The 16,773-nt window shown below is 33.8% G+C and overlaps 1 protein-coding gene across 1 annotated transcript in view; it reads left to right on the top strand.

The window, feature by feature from the left end:
• The window catches only part of FAM184A (family with sequence similarity 184 member A), a 2,724,106-nt gene that overhangs the window by 1,456,124 nt on the left and 1,251,209 nt on the right, over nt 1–16,773 (top strand). Inside the window, exon 6 of the mRNA XM_044086971.1 lies at nt 11,560–11,682. Coding sequence (XP_043942906.1) covers nt 11,560–11,682 — 123 coding nt within the window. The remainder of the gene's footprint in view (nt 1–11,559; nt 11,683–16,773) is intronic.

Below are 16,773 nucleotides of genomic sequence, written 5' to 3'. Positions count from 1 at the left end.
CAATTAAAAACTTTCCAGTATTGTATAAAATATGTATTTTTATTAATAATAAAATATTTTATTTAATTTCTTCAGTTAGCTGTAATGAGTGTCCTTTTGTTATATAATTCCAATATGAGGATTTGGGTGCTGTTTTATAATTTAGAAAACAGGCACAAACATGGAGCTGAGAACACACTGTAAAAGCAAAGGAACCACAGTAAGTAATCCATGAAGAATATTTATTAAGAAATGGATCCACAAAGCTTTCATCCCTGCACAATCAAGAACTTCATTAGAATAAAGCAATTTCTGGCTCCTTGATATCCACAGTCAACACATATCTTTCCTTTACTGCAGTTCCTTTTTGCAGATAAATCTACTCTGCCCAACTCTCAGTAGAGTTTTTCACACAGGTGTTGTGAAAAACTCCACTGAGAGTTGGGCAGAGTAGATTTAACTGTGTTTTCTGTAAAACTGTTTTTGGAAAAGCAATTCAAGATTGTGTCAGAAAAAATGGTGTTCTGAGCTTCCAAAGTGTTCTGCATTCATCACCTGGACTGTTTTCTTCCTGAGTTATCTACAGTTGCATACCTGCAAACAAATCAACTAAAAGACTAAATATATCCACTGGAAAGGCAAGGCAGTTGTATTTATCTGCAAAAAGGAACTGCAGTAAAGGAAAGACATGTGTTGACTGCGGATATCAAGGAGCCAGGAATTGCTTTATTAAGATGAAGTTCTTGATTGTGCAGGGACGAAAGCTTTGTGGATCCATTTCTTAATAAATATTCTTCATGGATTACCTACTGTGGTTCCTTTGCTTTTGCAGTGTGTTCTCAGCTCCGTGTGTGTGCCTGTTTTCTTTTTTGCTGTGGTTTTTGGTGCTGTTTATTCACTTGTTTTATAATTTATCAATATCTTGTAAAATTTCAAAATACTATTTCCCATGTCATAATCATTATATATGATTTCATATAGGTATTTTGTAAGTTTAGGTATTTCTTTAAATGAAGAATTACTAATTAGTCTGCATAAATCTTGCAAATATGTCCGAATGCTTTGCATAGTTAACCAATCTTGTTGTGCAATTTTGTATGTTGTTAATGGAGTTTGCATATCCAGAACTTTTAGTTCTTTAATACATTGAAACCAACAAACAAATCCTTTCTGTTCCTAGGAATTAATTATTTCTCTGTATGTTTTATGTGGATAGCTCTTTGTAACTATGAATGGTGTTAAAAGATCAAACCAGATTTTTAAATCTATATTTGCATTAATAATTTTCCTAAATGAGTCAATGTAATAATCATACAAATTTTAGTGGGCTTAGTTATGTTCTATTGTATACTAATACATAATATCTGCCATGGCAAATTGCTTTTATCTGTTATTTAAATTTTTTTTGTAAATCAAATTCATTTGTTGATGTTACAGTTAGTAATTCTTTCCAATTTGCAGAATAATTTGGACTTATCCAGTCTGAGATTGTTTTAGATATTGATGCTTTTATATATCTTTCTATATCAGGAAAGTTTAATCCTCCCTGTTTCCATGGTCTGATATGATGTATTAAAGCTATTTTATTAGGCATGAGTTTATTTCTTTGAGTATCTTCCTTTCTGGTAACAGTTGTATTGCCAAAGCTGTAATCTTGGGTAGTAAAAACATTTTTATTAACTGTAGTCTATCGTCAAATGTTAATATTATTTTGTTCCACTTTTTCACAGAGATTTTAATTGTATTGATGATATTATTGTAGTTTTTTAGACTAATTCATTATTATCCTCGCATAACTCAATTCCTAGATATTTTAAGGTAGATTCTTGTTTCCCTATAATGTGATTCCCTTTTGTCCACAATTCTTTTTTTTATTTAAAAATAAAAATTTTGATTTTGATTTATTGAAATGGAGTCCCGAAGTCCTGTAAAATGTGTCAACTAAAATATCTAATTCTTCTAATGTCTCTTTTGTATTGGATAATGTTAATAATATGTCATCAGCAAAGGGCATTACTTTAGAATTGTATTGTTCATAAACATCTACCACTTTGAGTTTTGTATTGTTATGTATTGAATCTGCCAATATTTCAATAGCCAAAGCAAATAAAATCGGTGACATGGGACATCCTTGTTTAGTACCCTTTGTTATATGTATAGATTCAGAGGTGAAAGCACCTTGCTTAACACATGCTAAATTATTTGTATATATATTCTTTAGTAGATGAACAAAGGAAGGAGGAAATTCAAATAGCACCAGAATTTTGAATAAATACTCCCAATTTAGGAAATCAAAGGCTTTCTCTATATTTAGGCCAATTATGAGTGTTTCTTTATTAACATAATCTGTAAGAAAAAATATCCTTTTCATATTGTCATGTGTTTGTCTTTGATATATAAATCCAGTTTGACCATTATTTATTGTTTTGGATAGTGATATTTTCAATATGTTAGTTAATATTGTTATAAATATCTTATAGCCATTATTTAATAATGATATAGGTCTATAAGAGGTACAGAGGTTTGGGGATTTGTTTTCCTTTAGGATTGGTGTGATTGAGGAATATCTCCAAGAGGGTGGTATTAAAGCATATGACTGAATTTCTAATAGAGTTTTATGGAAGAGGGATAGTATCTTTGAAGGAAAAAGTTTATATATTTCCATAATTATGCCAGCTATACTTGGAGCTTTATTATTTTTACCCTCTTTTATTGTATCTGTAATTTCTTTGTAGGTTATGGGTGCTTGCAGACATAGTTTTAATTTTTCTGGTATTTTTTTTTATATCAGAACAGTTTTCATCTATATTTAATTGATCGATATGTATATTTTCTGTTTGGAAATGTTCCATATAGTGATTTCTGTAGGCATCAAGAATGTCACCTATATCAGAGACATTTTTCCCTTTCTTTTCATGGAAGATACTTTTAATGTTATTAGCGTTTGACTGTATTTTGATTCTTGTGGATAAATTATGTCGATATTTGGGAGAAGTGGCCAAGGTATTAATTTTTAGTTTTTCTAAAGCAAAACTAGTTTTATGTGTTAGAATTTCATTGTATTTATTGTTTAATGCTTCTGCTTTCTTTTTCATCTCCAAATAATTTTGATTTTTTTCAGCTTTTACTGACAAAAGTTTGGATTGTAGATCTAATAATTCAGAATCCCTTTCTCTGATTTTTTATACCAAGTTAGAGTTTTACCCTATATGTAAGCATTTAATGAGCCCCATATCATTATTTTATTTATCTATGTGGTGTAATTAATATCTAAGAAGAACTGTAATTCAGATAATAACCAGGGTTTGAACTCTTTAATTTTAGTTATATATGCTGGAATTCTGGAGTTAAAGATTAATGGTTTGTACCTATTTTGAAGTTTTAGTATCAATGAATTGTGGTCTGAAAAGAGGCAGAGAGTGATTGAGAAATTAATGATTTTAGAGTGTAAGTCAGGGGCAGCAAATATTTTATCTAGTCTAGTTTGGGTACCAAATCTGTGATCTTGATGGGAAAACAACAAAGATTTATCTTCTTTAAATATGAAAGTATCTACAAGATGAAATTATTCTACCCTCTTGTTTAAAGCTTTTGATACAGCAGATGTACACAGCAGTATTTTATTTGTAGTTTCAGAAATATCAAATATACAGTTAAAATCTCCTCCTAATATTAAGTTGCCTTTATAATTATTGGAAATGAAATCCAAGTGTTTTTTAACAGTTCCTGATCCAATGCCTGGGAACCAGTATAGATTGGCTAGGGTATATATTCTGTTATTATATTTAACTATTACTAATGCCATAAGGCCTTTTTTTATCTTCATACTTATAAATGATTTCTGGGTCAATCACATTTGTTTTCCATAAAATGTTTACCCCTTTTGTCTTTGTCTTATAAGTGGATTGTGCTAATGTCATATATTTCTTAGGATTCCATTTGTAATTGTCATTTGTTTTGAAATGAGTTTCTTGAAGGAAGACAATTTGTGCTTTGTTCAGTTTTAAATATTTCAGTAGATTTGATCTCTTGCTAGGATTATTTAAGCTATTGATATTTAAAGATAATAAAGTTAAATCAATCTTAGGTTATTTAGACTATGTATTTTTTGTTTTATTGTGACTATTAAACATTTCCCTCTGATAACTATAAAGTATATGTTTGAGCTTTTAAAGAAAATTTTCAGTTTTCTACTTTGAGTGTTTAGTAATAAAGTCATGTTTTGGTCAGGCATACTAACATTTATTCTGTGAAATAACAAATTTAAGCTAATAAATGTTAAAATTAAGATCTGTACTAGCCATGGAATGAAAATCATTCCTAATCTGATGGATAAACCTAAATCCATCAGATTATCACTCATACCTTGACAATCCAGAACATCTGAGCTCTATAAATTGAATTATCATATGGAGAATATTTGTAATAGGAATAAGCAATATTTATATTATTTTGAACAGATATAGTACTATTGTAGATTAGACAGAATTCTAATACAATATAAATGTCTACTTATTGTATAATCAGTTAATATTTACATGAAAGATAGATGACAAGCAATTCAATCATAGTAAAGTAGGATGTATCATATGTAAAACCTCAGTAAAAGATTATAGCACATGGTTATTTAACATATTCACCCTTATTGATGATGTCTTGATAATAATATTTATACCTCGTGTTTATAATACAATGTATTTTGCTAGATATATCAGAAGTTATATTTCATTGTTTGCCAGCATTTAAGTAATCACTTTGTTTGTTGCTAACTTACTTAAAGCATCAAGTTTGTTTTATGTAAACATTGATGAAAGTTAGTGCATTTTAATTATCAGTGCATCCGTCTTCCCCCCATTTCCTACACATAAGGATTTTCATATATGTCATTTCTTATTAAAAAGTGAGTGAAATTATAGGTTAAAAACAAGAAATTCACGTATTGTGATTAATGATTACAAGTTCCCTTTCCATATTCATAAATTGCCATTTTATGGCATATACTGAAAGTTTTTAGATTTAAATGGCAACATTCTATTTTGTATAATCAGCAAAAGTTAAACTGGGTGATTATTGTCAATTTAATACTACTTGCTCAGAATGTGATTGTTACATTCTGTGACATTCCTAGTTCAGACTTCTCTTGTTTCCCTTGAACAACTTTGTTAGTTTGATGTCATGTATAAAACATTACTTACCTTGGTAACAGCTTAAGTATTATGTATGGTCAAGATGTATTACAAAACCACAATTCAAGTTAAAGCAATTATATGACTTGTTATGCACATTTACTTATATGAGAAAATCATCATGCTTCCCCTTGATGTTCAATATAGTGTATCTCGTTTATGACAAGTTAAAACAGTAGTGTTATTATACACAAGCCCATTTTATTAAACTGAGTGTCTATTGTTAATTTAATACTATTTGTTCAGAATATGATTGTTACATTCTGTGACATTTCAAGTTCAAGCTTCTATTGTTTCTCTTGAACAACTTTGTCAATTTGATGTCATGTATAAAACATTAATTACCTTGGTAACCACTTAAGTATTATATATATGGTCAAGATGGGTTACAAAAACTACAATTCAAGTTAAAGCAATTACATGACTTGTTATGCATATTTACTTATATAAGAAAATCATCATGCTTCCCCTTGATGTTCAATGTAGTATATGTCATTTATGACAAGTTAAGACAGTAGTGTTATTATACACAAGCCCATGCTATTAAATCCTGTCTTTAATAACTAAATTCAGCAGACTGCTTCATCTTATATGACGACTATATATATTTTACGTCTAGAGTTACTAAAATCATGCATTGCATAACTATTGTGTGGCTTTTTTTTTTTGGCTGTTGCTTAGTTATTTGAGAGACCACAAGCTGTAATGTTTATTCTTATTATTAGCTCCTTCCAAGCATGGTTATACAGTCCATAGATTTTAAATTATGAGACCCTTATAGTTTCTTATTTGTTGTAAGTATATTCCCATCCTTACATACACACATATCAATACTTCAAGCACAGGCAACAATGCCAATCCAGTTTTGCCAGAATACCATTCACTAGTTCATGTGGTGTGTTTCCAGGCTGCTCTTAAAAGGTCAAAACCAGTATTTGTCCTGTTCCATTTTACCAGCCTGTTCCATGCAGTGGCCACTCTGCCAGTGAACCACTCAACACTCTCACAGATATTTCCACAAAGGAAATCTGATGACTCTGTAGCACTTCCCAGCAACCCCAAACACCCCTAGAATCAGCTAGCCCCATATGCCGAACATGTCTGAGCAAGCTCACCTTCCAGACCACTGCAAAGGGTACTGCACAAGACCAAGTGCTCATAGTCTTTCACAATAACTCAGGCTTCCACTTTTATGTAAGTCCTTTATGTGTTTGGACCAAAATAAATTTTTAAATATAAAATTGCACTTATTATTATTTTTTTTTTTTATCAAGAATCAACTTGAAGTGTTGGGAGACCATATATATATATATATATATATATATATATATATATATATATTTTTTTTTTTTTTTAAACCAAAAATGTCATTGCCGAGAATCATCTCGGAGGCTCCTCAGAGCTATTTAACATTATCGTCCCTCTGTCTCCATTACCATAGCAACCTGAGACCGTCTGTTTCTGTTAGTGTGACTGTGTACTGCATACCAGAGGCTCGCGTTGCACCTGAAGCAAAGCTTCACTTCACTGCAACTTCAAGCCTAAATTCCCTCCATTTCAGCGAGGCAGCAACCAGGAAAAGAAGAGAAAGCAAACAGATTAAAAAAAAAAAAAAAAAAACCTCCCAGCAAGCCGCCACAACAAGAGACAACACATTCTTCCAACTCTCCCAACTCTCACTCAGCAGACGTACAAACAAACCATTCTCTGCCAAAATATCCCAAATCCCAGTTCTATCCACCCCCTTCCCCTGGATCCAGGCTAAAACACCAAATGTTTCTTCCTAATACACAAACATCAGTAAACCTTGATTACAAGCCGCAACCCACAGCTTCTTGGAGACTAAAACGGCAACATATAGTAGCTGCCAGACACAGCTGCATCCACCTACTCCATGTCAGGCTTAATCAAACAGCACTCGAAGCTATGATACCTGCCATAATTGATATTAATTATGTTTAGACAGAATAATAATGACATTTGTACTAGCTGCCAGACACAGCTACAGCCATGCACACCATATCAGGATTGATCAAACCGCACTCGTATCTGTGATACCTGCCATAATTGATATTAATTATATTTAGACAGAATAATGCTGACATTTGTACTAAGAGCTTGCTACTATTATTTAACCAGGATGTACATTAACCTTCTAAATCATACTTTAACTGAAAAAGGCTTTAGTCTCTATGACAGCATTTTTTTCAAAACACACTACTGTTACTGCTATTATATATGATGTTAATTTGTTACATTTGAGTCTGAACTCTGATGAATGGTACCTTGTTGAATTAGTTAATTAATTACTTAAATTATTATAAGTAAAATCAATGAAAAATGAACAAGATAAGTATTCATTGAGTTCAAGTAGGGAAGAGAAACTTCTATGTTTGTATTATATGTTGCTTTGTTTGGCTTATATATAATGTAAATAGTAACCCATCTTGACCTACCTTTATTTGTGAAGCATTATTGGACTCTTTAAACATTCTGAATAATCATTACTGTTTCTCAGTTGTTTAAGAATCCCTCCTTTTTTTTTTTTAATAAAAACAGATGACAAGTGATGTACCATATCAGTTGATACTTTGAGAGATGTAGTTGTAAGAGTTATTTTTTTGGGACAGCTATCTTGGAATCAGTTTTTTGTTTCTTCTTTCTAGCATCAGTCCAATGATTTGTTTCTTTTATTCTTTTAAGAGTAGGGGCCATCCATTCCATTTAATCTGGGATAGACACTATGTTGTTTTTGATAAATATAATAGCTTCTTCTAAGTCATTAAAGGTTCTCATCTCATTGGCAAAATGAAATTTTATCTTGGCTGGAAAGGCAGCTGTGCTTTAATGTTGTTTTGTTTCAGCAGTTTATTATTGGCCAGATTTTTTCCTTTGTTCTAGTATTCTGGAAGAATAATCATCGCCAAACCTTATTAGGGTTTGATTGTATTTTAAGGATGATTTTCTCCAAGCAGATTTTAATATTAGTTCCTTGCCCAAAAATGAAAGAAATTTTATAACTATGGATCTAGGTGGAGTACTTGTTGAGTTAGAAGCAGGTTTCCTCAGTGCTCTATGTGCCCTTTCAGTTCCAAATGAAAGTCCCTCTTTCAAGTCTAAAAATTCAGGAATCCAGGTTGCTAAGAATGAAATAATGTCATCTCCTTCAATGTTTTCAGGCAGACCAAAGATACTTATGTTGTTTCTCCTTTCCCTGTTTTCTAAGTCATCTGTTTTGTTAAGCAGCCATGTATTCTGTTTAAGAAGAAATTCTTTTTTGGAATTCTTCCTCTTTGAGTCTCCTTTCAATGTCATTCAGAGAAGTTTCTATATTTGTTATTTTTGTATGGTATTGCTATAATAGTTCCTTAAGAGTACCAGTCTGGTTTTGAGAATTTAATTTGAGTTTTTCTAAGTAATTTTTAAAGCCATCCATCTTCAAAGATGGTTCCTTTAAGGTAGATGTCATCAACTGCAGTTCTTTTTTCAAAACAGAATCTGGATGAGAATTCATTGAGTTCATATTCAGTGACTCAATATATCTCCAAGTTACTTGACAGGAAAATGTTTGTATATCTCCACCAAAATTGATATTTATGTAGTTTAGTAGTTTATCTATACATTTCTGACATTTTAAACTTGAAAATAATAAAATGTTCCTATATTATTATACTAGTTTATAGAGCTCTCAGAATTCACTGTTCTCAGTTGGCCATCTAGGCTCCGCCCCTCATCATAATCTTCTGAAGGATTTAAAGTCTGAAACTCATATGTATGTCATTATTTAGTGACTTCGGTCCTCAGATTATCCAAGTGATTTGCCAAAAAACACAAATTTTATGATGAACACACCAAAAATATGCGCCAAAAATCTGTACAGTTGAGAGGCATGTCAAATATGTCTTTTTAGTCCTCTCATGTTGAGCTGACTGCTGGTTTGGTTGGTTGGAAGGTACCCTTAAGCTTTGGAAGCTGACAAGCTTTTATCAACTTGATAGGATATAACCTATATAGCTAAGGCTACAGCAGTAGCAGTGATCAGTCAAACATCTAATGTTATCATTAAGTTTACATACACAACTGCAGTTTTTTGGATGACTAATTCGTGCATTCCCCATATCTCTGGCTGCATTGGAGGCTGCGGATTCCACTGTGACCTGTTGCTCTAGCTGGAAATCCCTTTCCCCTTGGATAGGTGAGCCTGCAAACTGCATTTCCTTTCCATCACCCAAATGTCACCTCGGGGACCCAGACTGTTAATATTACCAAGGTCTCCCTTGACACAGTCTGGGCTCTATCCCTCTGTGACATAAAGCTAGTTTAGAAAACTTTTTCTTAGTTGTTATTCCTGAACTACTATCAAACTATCAGCAACCATTATTCTTTCTTGAATGTGAGATGCTAAAGTAATAAGAAGCAAGCTATGCAAAGTTTCATACATATTTAGTTTTTATTTGGAATTTTAAATACTCTAGTTACATTAGTATGACACACTGTATAATAATCACTGAAAAAATGTAATACATGAACATTTCATAGTATGTAACAATCTCAAATGCATTGATTTATTTTAGAAATTTAAAAAGGTGTCAGAAGGTTTAAAAGACAGGACATTTTAGAAGAGAGGGATAGAATAAGGAAATGAAGCTCAGAACCTGGGGAAAGGACAGGTGTTGGACACATCTGCACTAAAATAAATTGTTTATGCCACCCTAGATTTGTTATTTTACCTACAACTCTGTTAATAATTAATAATAAAAATGTGTTGTTTTAGGGGAGTGTTCTCAATTTAAGAACTGTATGGATTAACTGTTTTCTTTGTATTGTTGATTTGTTGTCATTAGGATGAGAAGAGAAGAGAAACATAAACAATAAATGTCTTTCTGCTGTGCCTTTTTAATAATGAGTGCCTACCTTAACCCTAATGCTGCCCTTCCCCCAACCCTAACCCTACACCTTAATGCAATAAAAACCTTCTCATAACACTGCCACTATTCAGACAAATTTGAGGCTAGTGCTACGTGGGGGGGGGGGGTTAGCTTTAATATCAGGACAGGAAATAGTTTTCCTTTCTGATATTATTGTTTTTGTTTTTGTTTGCTATTGTGTATAATCAAACTTATTTTGTTGGTGTTTTACATTCAGTGGTAGGGTGGTTTGGTCATACACAAGACCCATATATATATATATATATATATATATATATATATATATATATATATATATATATATGTGTGTGTGTGTGTGTGTGTGTATACATATATTTCTGTTTAAATGTGAGTTTCTATCACAATTCAAGTCATGTACAATAAAAAATAATATAAACATACCATAGTACCCTGAGAAAGACAACATAGACGGTCATTTGCAGGAATGAAAGCTCTTGCTAAACAAAAGCTGCTTACCCCACCCTGTGTGCTCTTTCAGGAGGTGGATTTCCAACCCCAGTCTCTCTCTCTCTCTTTGTCTTTTTGTGAGGCGCACACACACACACACACACACACACACACACACACACACACACACGCACACACGCACACACACACACACACACACAAACCAAGTAGAGGGCAATATAAAAATGTACAAAGTTTTGAACATGTTCTAAAACATTTGCCATACTGCAGCTTCAATGTCATCTATAATATGTGACTTTATGTTTTGCATAAAGGTACACCCTAATTTCCTGTTCATGTATGACCTAAATCTTTCTACTTTTTCAGTAATCATTACGTGGGTAGACTGATTTTATAGTAGCTATCAACCTCTTAGTGCAAGAATTTTGGGCAAAGTCAAAAGTAAGTGGGGGGGGGGGCAAAAGCCCAAATTCAAGGACAGATTTTAAATATTGCTTTTATAAACTTAGAAACTTGCTATAATAATAGGTTTTACATTAGCATGTATTTTCTGAAGAATATGAAGTCTGAAATTCAAATATCAGCCATTATTTACTGATTTCAATCTGCAATGAATTGCCAGAAAACCACAAATTTTATGAGGAACAGATGAAAAATATAAGGAAAAAATCTGGACATTCTAGAAAATTCTGGACCTTTGAGAGATATGCGTATAGACAAGCTTATAACAGTTTTCACTTGAATGAAAGTAACCTGATTTATGCTACACAAATAAAGTGCCTACCTCATTCATATTATCCATTAGTTCTGTCATGTAACACATTCTACACTAGCCATTACTGCAGCACCTGAGGGCTCAAATGGTAGATGAAATCTGGGTTAGGTAGGTATATTATGCCTGTTATGATCTATACCTCAATGTGTCTAGCATAATTTCCATTCGAAATAGGAGGTATTGATTTAGGTTTTCTCATTTGAATTGTTATGAAAAATATATTCTTGTTTCACTAAATATCCTGCAACTTTTAATTTTGCAGGAAATGGAGCAGCAATTTGAGAAAGACAGACTGAAACTGGAAGAGCAGAAGAATCAGCTCCGACAGCAATTAGAAAACCTCAGGGAAGAACTGACGGCCAAACTGAAAACAGCGAATGAGGAGGCAAGGCTGTCTTATTTGCTTCAGCTAAGCTTTGTGTTCACTAATGCATAATTAATTAGTAATGATTTCTTGTTTAGTCTGCTTACAAAGCCTACCAGGCTGTGCAGTTGTTTTATATCTGTTTGCAGTACTTATTTTTCTGGGATAAAATGTTTTTTATTGTGATGATTTTTTCTGTACTACCTATCACACACAGTATTAATATTTCCTATATAATTATGAACACATTTATTCATCCTTAGGATTATTCACTTGGATTGATCTTGCTAAATCTTGCTCTGTTTACTCTGCAGCACTGTATGTAGGGTACATGTAGTCAATTTTATGTCAAAAATATTGAAAGCCACACAATGGACTTTAGCTGGTCAGGATGACAGAAACAGATGATGCAGAGAACAGAAAAGCATTAGTGCAGTGTAAAATAAAATTGCACAAAGATTGGAATGCAGTAAGCACTTACACTAGTTTTTCATTTTGTAACTCACCTCTATTTGACAGTAAAACAGTATTTAAAATACAAAGCTTTGGAAAGTTATGCAAAATAATTTCATAAAGAAGATAAACAGCAGATGATTTTTCTTAAACTTAAGTTAGGTAAGTAAACCATTGATGCTACCCACAACAAAGTTTTTAATATGACATATACCTGTCAGCTGTCCCTAATTTTCAGGGAATGACTCTGATTTTGATTCAAATTTCAATGCTTTCCCTTTTAATACCTAATAAACCTGGTGATTTTTGGAGAAGTGGTGGTGAGTTACATTTAATAAATAATGACAACAATTAGAGTTATATACTTCTTTTATTTCAGGAAATGTATATTAGTTCAAATTATTATATTTTGTCAACATTTAACATTAACAGTATTAATAGTTAAAAAAGTGTCTCTGATTGCCCCTGACTATTTCTTGCTTTGTCCCTGATTCTGTTGAGATATGTCCCTATGCAGTTGAGAGCTATGATATGACAAATTCCATTTTTAACAAGTTAGGATTAATCCTGGATTCAGAATTGTAATCACAGTATACTTACTGCTGGTAAGGCTCATATTACTATGTGACCCGAGACTAATTGCCTATTAACTAGGCAGAGATTTGCAGCCTATTCCACTAATAATGAAAAAAAAAACTTCCAGTGAAAAATCACAGGACTAGTGAAAGACGAAATCTCATAGTTGTGGGTAAGAGAGAGAGACAAAGGAGGTAGGTGAGCACAGAGAATTTGTGCAACCTCAGTGTTTGCACATGCGCTATGTTTTGAAAATACAGAAAAACAAGTGAGCAATATTAAAGGACCTAGTGTGATGTTTAAATCTTTATTTCTTAACAATAAAAAAGTGTGAAAATGGGTTTACAGGACCATAGCAAAAAGCAGTCAGAGAATCGTACACAAGGGAAACAGAGAATGTAAGAAAGAGTGAAGAAAGGGTGGAAGTGTGTGTGTGTGTGTGTGTGTGTGTGTGTGTGTGTGTGTGTGTGTGTGTGTGTGTGTGTGTGTCATACCTCTTGACCTGGAAACATCAAAAATCTGGACAAGGCCCATGAAAAACAAGTACAAATCTGTACGCTGATTAACGTAACGTGTATACATAATTAGGTAACCCCGTCCACTCCGCTGGAATTGTGGGATACTAACTTTCAAACACAAACTGAAGAACAGACAACCAAAATATGGCACCAGAGTCCCCCTGCAGCCCTTCCAATGTCCCATTACCTGGCTATGTCACCCCATTTACCATAAACACTAATGTGTGCATGCATACTGCTTTACTTCGACAATGATTATTTGGCTTTTATTTTTATTTTTACATTTTGTAGCACAATGCACACTAATAGATATATGCTAAACAATGCAATACTGTCTCACAATGAAAATAAACTTGACATTAAAACTTCTTTCCCCTTTAAACTCACAGTCATTGAAACAGCATTGAAACCCACACCATATCAAAGAAAATGCATCTGGCCAGTGGTAGATAAAGATTACCGTTGGCTGTTTTCACATCATAGGCCCCTTGCACACAAAACAAGAAACATACATGCGTTCTTTGATGCACCTTCCTGACTTTATTAAATTACATTCTTTGTATAATACAGCACACTTGTTAGACTTAAGTCAGAGCACATTTTAAATGTATTGTTTCAACATTTTTCCAGTAGGTAATGAAACAAAAATTCATAAACCAATAATGACAAAACTGCACAATTCAGAACATTTCCTTCATAAAAGTCTGCTTCCACACAACACACACACACACACACACACACACACACACACACACACACACACACACACACACGCACACATCTGTATGTATATATATATATATATATATATATATATATATATATATATATATAATGACAGTAGTGTAAGCCATAGGCATCTTGCACAGCTTCTCGCACTTATTTTCAATTTCAGTTTTTTTTTGGGGGGGGGACAAAAGGCCAAATACCAGGGACACATTTTAAACATTGCTTGTATAATTTTGGAAAGTCACTAGAATAAAATATTGTATTACCACCATGCATTTCATTGCCGAGTCTTGAACCCAGGACCCTGTGCACTACAGTCACAGCAACATACCACTATGCCATATCAGTAGTTTTTTAAAACTTAGAAAATTGTTAGAATAAAAGGTTTTGTGTTACCATTTATTTTCTGAAGAATATGAAGTCTGAAATTCAAATGCCTGTCATTATTTAGTGAATTCAATCTTTCAGTGATTTGCCACAAAAATCCTGAAAACCACAGATTTAATGAGGAACAGAACAAAAACATGAGGCATAAATTCACAAGTGGTGGTGGCTAGAGACTTTAGGCTCTTTTTACCTGTACCCAAGGTACAGGGTTTGAGCCTGAGTACCTCTAGCCACCATGTGTATCCTCAGTGTGATTGTTTTACACATGTTTCTGAATCACAGACATAGCAGCAACAGTCAGAGAGTCACACAAGCATTTTCAAAGTAAACAGGTTATAGCATGATATTAATCAAGTTGTTTGCATTAAGGACACAGAACTAAGATGTCAATCAAATGTATGTAAGAAATACAGAAATCTATGTAGAGATGTGCGATTTGGCCATTTTCTTTGAAACAATGACATTTGTTTTATAAGTCTAAAACTTGCAATTGTAATTATAGGTTTTATTTTGAATATGCAAATGTCATATTTTGCTGCAGTGCAGGACAAATACTTCCAAGCAAAGGATAACATTTTAGCAAATTTACCATATATATATATATATATATATATATATATATATGTATATATAGCAAAGGTAACAAAAATCTTCATCCATATGTAAACTGTGCAATGATTCCTTGCTTGCTTTGCACACATTTACATACACACAGACACACACACACACACACACACACACACACACACACACACACACACACACACACACACACACACCCTGCTCTGACAAATACCAACCTTAAGACCCTGGAAATAAGCGAAGCTCTGCAGCAGCAAATAAATACAAGAAAATAAAGCAGCTCTCTCTGAAAGCAGTACAAAAGCTTGGCTCAAGGGCCGACTTTCAGTAGATTGCAGCGTTTTGCTGCTCTGCTACATACGAAACCCTGACCCAGAATCAGGTCATCTACAAATGATTTAGCACCCAGTTTCCCACGAACATGCGGTGCACTGCTGGAGAGAGGCAGCCCCCTTCTGTCCACGCTCCGACCCAGTGATGAGCGGCACTCCTCGCCGACCTTGTGGCCGGCTATCCCTGGCCAACTGGAGATCCGCAGCGCTGCGGTATTGTTACATTTAGGCAGGATTCTGACCTAGAGGCATTCAGTTATAATCCCACAAATGGTAGCTTTGCACCATTGGCTCCTCAGCCAAGCACATACACCAAATGTCTGAACCTGCGGTTCCTCTCATACTGAGCAGGATTACTATCGCAACAACGAAAATAAAGCAGCTCACTCCAAAAGCGGTCCAAAACCAAGCATCACAGCAAAAGCAAGAAGAAAAGTCCTTAGATAGTCACAGCAAGACACATTCTTCACTCTGTTGCCACAATGCTGGGGCTCGCGTTTCTGCTAACTGTCACCTCTTGTTTAATATGTATACCGCTGCAGTTTCTCACTCATTACACGTACATTCCAAAAACAGTCACCATTTTTGACTCCCATGGTTGTTTTTACTTTATTTTTTAGCTTGTTGTGACAACAGTCTACCACAGACTCCGTGCCTTGCTCTGACTATCTACGGACTTTGCTCCGAAAGCAGCAAATAAATACAAGAAAATAAAGCAGCACTAATGCTCCAACAAATACCTTAAGACCCTGAAAATAAACAAAACTCTGCAGCAAATAAATACAAGAAAATAAAGCAGCTCAACCATGGAAATAAACAAAACAAAAATAAAGCAGCTCGACCTTGGAAATAAACGAAACTATGCAGCAAATAAATACAAGAAAATAAAACAGCTCGACCCTGGAAATAAATGAAACTCTGCAGCAAATAAATACAAGACAATAAAGCAGCTCACTCAGAAAACACAAGAAAATAAAGCAGACATATACCTTAAGCTCATTTCATGAGCTAAAGACCCCGGAAATAAACAAAGCTCTGGATTTCTAACTCCATTCATGATAAAGAGCTCTGGACAAGCCCAGGAAATAAATCCATTCAAAGGAAGCTATGGAAATGCCTAGCTGAAATAATTCCATCTGCACTTCCCCACTCGCAGACAGCCGGAAATCGATTCAAAAAGTACGGAAATGCAGGCACACGAGCCCTTGAGCTCAATTCTGATAGGCTGATGGAGATGACGTCATTGCGCACGTGATTATGTTAGCTCAAACATGAAAGAAAAAAAATGTAAAAAAAGCTTGGAAAAAATCATAAATGAAGGGGTGCCACTCGGGAATCGTGGCATCCCATTATTTGGACCCCAAAACTCAGTAAAAAACAAGCAATTCGGTACAGTTGGGAGGTATGGTATGTGTGTATTTCAGTATTTAAGAGTGAACATTCTTACAGACTTGTTTTTCGACCTTTCATCTGCTTTCCATGCAAGATTGCAAAAGAGTGGAGTTTGAGAATTTGCCCTTAAACTTCTGCTATGA

This window comes from Protopterus annectens, chromosome 1.part1 (assembly GCF_019279795.1).
Source record: "Protopterus annectens isolate FY-2018-M chromosome 1.part1, PAN1.0, whole genome shotgun sequence".
Lineage (NCBI taxonomy): Eukaryota > Metazoa > Chordata > Ceratodontiformes > Protopteridae > Protopterus > Protopterus annectens.
This window is presented reverse-complemented; position numbering and strand designations above follow the sequence as displayed.